Source organism: Triplophysa rosa, unplaced genomic scaffold, assembly GCF_024868665.1.
Source record: "Triplophysa rosa unplaced genomic scaffold, Trosa_1v2 scaffold138_ERROPOS95506, whole genome shotgun sequence".
NCBI classification, from domain to species: Eukaryota; Metazoa; Chordata; class Actinopteri; order Cypriniformes; family Nemacheilidae; genus Triplophysa; species Triplophysa rosa.
Window position 1 is genome coordinate 1 of NW_026634142.1, and position 6,138 is coordinate 6,138.

The 6,138-nt window shown below is 40.3% G+C and overlaps 1 protein-coding gene across 1 annotated transcript; it reads left to right on the forward strand.

Moving 5' to 3' along the window:
- The first annotated feature begins 11 nt into the window (after positions 1 to 11).
- Positions 12 to 2,063, forward strand: LOC130549574 (uncharacterized). Its single transcript, XM_057326819.1, has 3 exons — positions 12 to 24; positions 892 to 1,076; positions 1,159 to 2,063. Exons 2-3 carry the CDS (start codon positions 895 to 897, stop codon positions 1,931 to 1,933), a joined length of 957 nt encoding a protein of 318 aa, XP_057182802.1. The 5' UTR covers positions 12 to 24; positions 892 to 894; the 3' UTR covers positions 1,934 to 2,063.
- The last annotated feature ends 4,075 nt before the right edge of the window (positions 2,064 to 6,138 follow it).

The following is a 6,138-nucleotide window of genomic DNA, read 5'->3' on the forward strand; positions in this document are numbered from 1 at the left end:
CTCTATCCCAATACGGGTAGTGAGGTATGTTTAAAGGCAAAGGAAATGTAAATTGATTTATTGTTTTCTGAGGTGCACATATTGTGTTAGTAGGATTCTTACATGAAAACCTACATCATATAAAAATGAGAGACCTCTCTATTTAAGCAATAAGCCCAAAGAAGCAGTGGGTTACAGTAGATTTTTAACAGCTAAGGGGCGTTGTTAGGCACGATGTGAAGCGGAGTGCCTATCCTTCGCTTTTATAAAATGCTGTGTGACCCACTGCTTCGAAGGGCTTATTGCTTTTATACAGTTATTCCATTTGTGCAAGTGATACTTAGGCTATATAATGCAAACAGCAGTTATAAATCTGGGTATTTTAAAACGGCTTAGAACAGTTATCAGAATCAAGGACCAGATCTGACCATTTTATTACCTGATTTTAGCTCCTGATTTAAACACTGTTTCCACTGTTGAATGCGATTGAATATACTTCTATATTCTATATAAAAATGCCTTATTTCTAGCAATCTTAGAGTAGTATTTTTGCTATTTTAAAGAATGGATCATTATTGTCTGTATGCACACAGTGGTACAAACAACGATATTTGTCTAGCAGCTCTTCTTCAAGATTCATAAATATCAATATAAACAACAGTATATAAATTGCAGAGTATACAGTACATTGGAGAGGCAATGACAAAATGTATATGTGCTGTGTCTTACATACAGGTACAGCATATGATAAAATAAAAACAATGAATTACAAAAGTTATTTTGGCACCATGGTTACAATAAAACCTACTTTCGAGGATAAAATATTTTGATCAAATACATTGTTTTTAAGTACAGTTAGTGCATATTTCATAAGATAAGGAAAATTGTATTTCTCTACTTATTAATTATTAGATCATGAGGGGACTGCTTCGTGCTGATGGGTTGTTTGTCCAGCGACGTAGGGTCCGTGAAACCCTAACACAAATAGATCCAGCTGCGGCTGCACGCAGGTGGAGTAGTGCCATTGCCAGGAGAGTTTACCATGTGCCTCATCCCAACAGTCTATGGCACATAGATGGAAATATGCGGCTAATTAGGTAACATCATTTTTATGCACTTTAAGTATGTTTGTTCATTCTTTTTTTTTTTAAATTAACGTAGTGCTTTATTTAATACAAGGTGGGGTTTTGTTGTACACGGAGCCATTGATGGGAAATCCCGCCTCATAACCTACTTGACCTGCAACACAAACAACCGTGCCTCCACTGTGCTGACCCAGTTTGTGAAGGCAACATGTCTTTATGGTCTTCCTTCTCGAGTACGATCTGACCATGGTGGGGAAAATTCGCAAATCGCCCTCTTCATGAATCTTGTGCAAGGTGTGGAACGGAGAAGTCACATTACAGGAGAATCTGTTCATAATCAGCGCATTGAGCGGCTCTGGAGAGATGTTTTCCTGCATGTGCTCCAGTCTTTCTACAACTTATTTTACACTCTAGAGGATTCTGAGCTCCTTGATCCAGCTGATGATGTTCACAAGACCTCCCTGCAAATTGTTTTCCTGCCGGAAATTCAGAAGAGTCTGGATCAGTTCAGAAATGGTTGGAATCACCACAAAATAAGAACAGAGAACAACAAAACACCTGTCCAAATATGGACCGCAGGAATTCTTACCAACATGGAAACAAACTGCAGAGCCATCAACAACGTTTTTGGTGAGGATCCCTATAGCACACAAACTCTAGAAGATGCGTTGGCACAACATGGCATAAACAACTTTCCTGTGAACGACGATGATGTTCATTTTCCAGCTGTAGTCCTGGAGGAACCCAGAATCAATCTGAGCCACCAGCATCAGCAAAACATCATGCGGACAATTGAAGCCATCCCAGATGTGACCGCTAAGTATCAGACCTGCTGCAGAGAAATTGCAGATACATTACAGAATGCCTGAAATCAACTTGATAAAGCATGTTTGTTGTCCATATTACACTCCACTGTGTTTGAAATTATGTGTTCAAAATAACATTTGGAGAAATAAATGTGGAAGTTAGGATTTCTTAGTGAAGAGAATAAAAAAGTCCCCGTACATCTCTTTAAATCTGCTGTCTTTAATTAAACAGTTATTTTACTTTCATACTTGTAAATATTTTATGTTTAGATGTTTTAGGCTTGTGATGGTGAAATTAAGAATACTCTAAATTGGCAAGGTGAGAGCCACAAAATAACAATGTACTAATCGTGCTCAAATAGCTTAACTCTTTCCCCGCCATTGACAAGTTATGTCGTCATTTAAAAATCAACCGTTCCCTGCCAAAGACGAGTTATTACGGCAATCGGTGTTTGTAATGTTGTACAGCAGGTGGCGTTGTTACACACCTTTGGAAAAAGTACAGAATCTCTGAACCTAGAACGCACATATTTTATCTGTTTTTATCCTTGTTCTGAGTCTAATCATGGTGTAGTCTTTGACTACAATTTTTTTATTATCTCGGCTGTTTAATAAAAGTGATGCACTTTTGAAGAAACCTGCCCACATANTGCGCCGGCCAGTGCCTTTTCCTCGGTCTCCTATTCCAAACTACAGCGAGATGCTGTGGGGGAGGCTGTTGTATTTTTACAACCTAACCCTAACCCTAACCCTATTTATAAACGTTGCGTACGCACAAAACGGGCTGGAAACGTGCATACGCCACTTTCCAAGCAAAAGGTTGTGATCTATAGGTTGTGAAAAACAAACTTGACGGGAGAATGTGCGCACCTGTAATCAAACTCCGACTTCTGCGTACGCACATTCTGGAGACAAGGGGAGACACAAATGGTGAGTTAGTGAACTTAGATTGCATAAAGTAAGTGTGACAAAAACGATTATAAACATTAATGCCTCATACACATTTAATTTGACCTCATATGCGTTAAAGATCCACATTATCACGAAGATTAAATCTGCAGAGTTATTTGCGCTTGAATTGCGTGATAATTGTTTCATGCACCTTCTTGTAAAATCAACTCAAATCTTAAATAAAAATTCAATCTAAATATTTCATCGGCGCTGTCTCACCATCACACTATGAGCGCATGATGAGGAGATGATCCAACTGAATAGGGACAGCATCAAATATGATAACTGCAGAACACAGTGTAAATAAATACTAAATTTAGATATTATTTATTATAATGATCTTGCTTGGTCTATAAACACCATGCACTGTGCTGTGTTTTACCTTTCTGTGCTTTTCTAATTTGCTCCTGTAAAGCTGCTTTGGAACAATGCACATTGTGAAAAGCGCTATATAAATAAAATTGAATTGAATTGAATTGAATTAAATATATTTTCCTTAAATACTGTGCATCATCAAATGTCAAAGTCTGGAAATAAAGCCATTAAGCTCTCGCACAATTGTTTCTCTTTATGTCGTCGTTATCAGTCCTAACTAAGTTCATAACAAAACTGGAATGAAGAAACATTCATATTTTACAATTATGTCTTCAAATTTATCTCAGGTGAAGGACACCACTAATTAATAAGGTGATTTTAATGAGGTGTTCATGATCAGTCTAAATGCTGTAAACATTTTAATGCTGCAGAGACCTTCTTTGGTATTAATATAATTATTATTATTATTATTAAAAATAATTATAACAATTATTAATTTGGAAATCTCAGTGAATCTCATGTGTGGCCATTTGTGATTTTGTTATGGAGATACAGGATGGGATCGGGTGTTTTCGGCAGTTTTACATAATTTTTAGTTATTTTTCTATGGCATCTGAGAGCGGTTAGACCTGGAAACGGCATACGTCCATTATGGTGCGTGACGTCAGGCTTAACAAGCGGATTGGATGCCAGGCTTATTAATATACGAATCAGCATTCATGAGTTGCTTTGCATTGACAATTTATGGGTAAAAATGGGCTTGTACAGGGCGGGATATGAGGCTGATTCACGTTTGCACACTTGCAGGTGATCTGTGATTTATAAAGTGAATATTGCTTACAGGTGAGCGTACACACGAATTTAAAAATCTGAATATTTTTGGCGTACGCTATTTTTGGTTTTCAGGCGCACGGACACTTTTCTTAAGGATCCTACGCACAGTTTTATAAATGAGAACCCTGGGATGCACAGCTCACAGTCGGATGTACTAACAGTGAAATTAACGTGAGAATGTGCATTGCTCCAAGCCAACTTCATGTCTGGCGTGAGTTTTTTTGTGCGTACGCATTTACAGCTTTGTCCGTACGCAATGTTTTAGTATGGCATCAATGCAAGTCTTTGTACATGAGGCCCCTGATCACTGGTGATCGATTCTGCGCAGAATTCACTGTATGCACGGCACGCCCTGCTGCTTACATATTTCCGCCCATATCTCAGTTTTACGCGGGCTTCCGGTATAGCATTCTCCCACAGAAAAACGAGGTGCTAGCGTGGTCTTTTTTCGCATATTCGCATATTATATTCGCATATTTTGATTAACTAGCGATTTCGTTTAATTATATTATATTATATATACAGTATATATTAACTTTTGTTGCATACCTGTTTTATATATTTTATCAATACATTGTTGTAGTAATGAGTTCAAGAAGCTATAAATACCTTCGTTGTGCAGGTGCGACGTCTCAATATTGCTGTGTTCTAACGGCAGCTCATTAAAACGTTAGGCAAGCATTCGTAAGCACGCCAGAAGCTAGATAACAACTGAGCCTAAACGCGAAGTATTGGTTACAACCAATAGCCTGGACTAGGACCTACGTAGCATGTTCGGATAGGAAAGGTCTAATTTTCCTGATATTGTAGAGGATGAATCTACAGGACCGAGTGGTGCTGGCAACCTGATCTGTGAAGTTTAGCTGATCGTCGATCACCATTCTCAGGTTTCTGTCCGTTCTGGAAGATGTGATGGTTGATAAGCCCAGTTGAATGGAGAAGTTGTGATGGATCCTAGGGTGGGACGGGATTACAAGCAGTTCTGTTTTTGCAAGTTTCAGCTGCAAGTGATGGTCCTTCATCCAGAGTGAAATGTCGCTCAGGCATGCTGAAATGCGTGCAAAAACAGTCGGATCGTCAGGCTGAAATGACAGGTGGAGTTGTGTATCATCCGCAGTGATAGGAAAAGCCATGTTTCCGAATGACAGAGCCAAGGGATGTCATGTATACAGAAAAGAGCAACGGCCCAAGCACTGAGCCCCGAGGCACCCCTGTATTGAGGTGTTGGGAGTCTCCCGTTTCCTGCTCTTCCCCTTCATGGCGGACGGCGAGGACTCCTCCGCTCCCTCTTCTACGGCCCCCACGTTGGCCCAGGAGCACGGCAGCGAGCTCTCCGTCCCAGCCGATTCATCTCGCTCCAGCACCACTGCCTCGGGCAGCCGCACCACGATGCTGCTTGGCGGCGAGGGCTCTTCAACAGCATGTCCCTCCTTAGTCCCGGGTTTCGGAACCAATGTAATACAGTTCAAAGTAGGGAAGGAGGCGGGAACCGGCGAACATTCAAAAACTTTAATAAAATAAACAAACAATAACACGGAAATAAAAGGCCGGCAGTCGACTGTGAGGTGGCTCACAAGAACAAGAACATAAATACAAACTTGGTGTGCGCACAGCTGATTCCCACTATCACTCACGCCACCGGCCCCACCTCTTTGCCTCAGGGCTCTCGTCCCGCTTCCTCGTTACAGTGTTATAATAACCTGAAATGCACGTGATTGTTGTCTAGCCAATCATGAAAAGCTATGTCGTCATCACAGCCTGGTGCAGCCTCTCCTGAGATGTTGCGCAGGGGGGGAGCCAAGATGGCAGCGGTGTGAATAGTCAGGTTTTAAATGCGTCTAAGTAGTTTGAGGAGTTTGTTGTATTTGATGCAGATGCTAAAAAGGGACTGAGAAAGAGTTTGTATATGTCCTTTCACCGTGAACCCATAAAGTATGACATGCATGATTTGATTGTTCAAGGTCTCCAGAAAAAGCAGGAGAAAATCAGGATCAAGGAGGAGAAGAAGACCAAGCGTAGAACAAAACCGTCGGAAATCAACGAGTGATATGATTTCCAAAGCTACAGAAATTATAAGGTTGATTCGTCAGCAAGAACGTATCAATAAGAAATTGCTGAGGCATGCAAGGGGAGTATTCATAGATGATAACCTGTGTTCTAATTTAGAA

Coding starts and splice junctions, on each gene's coding strand:
- LOC130549574 (XM_057326819.1), top strand. CDS start 895: ATGAGGGGACTGCTTCGTGCTGATGGGTTGTTTGTCCAGCGACGTAGG. Junction 1,077..1,158: donor GGAAATATGCGGCTAATTAG/GTAACATCATTT, acceptor ATTTAATACAAG/GTGGGGTTTTGTTGTACACG.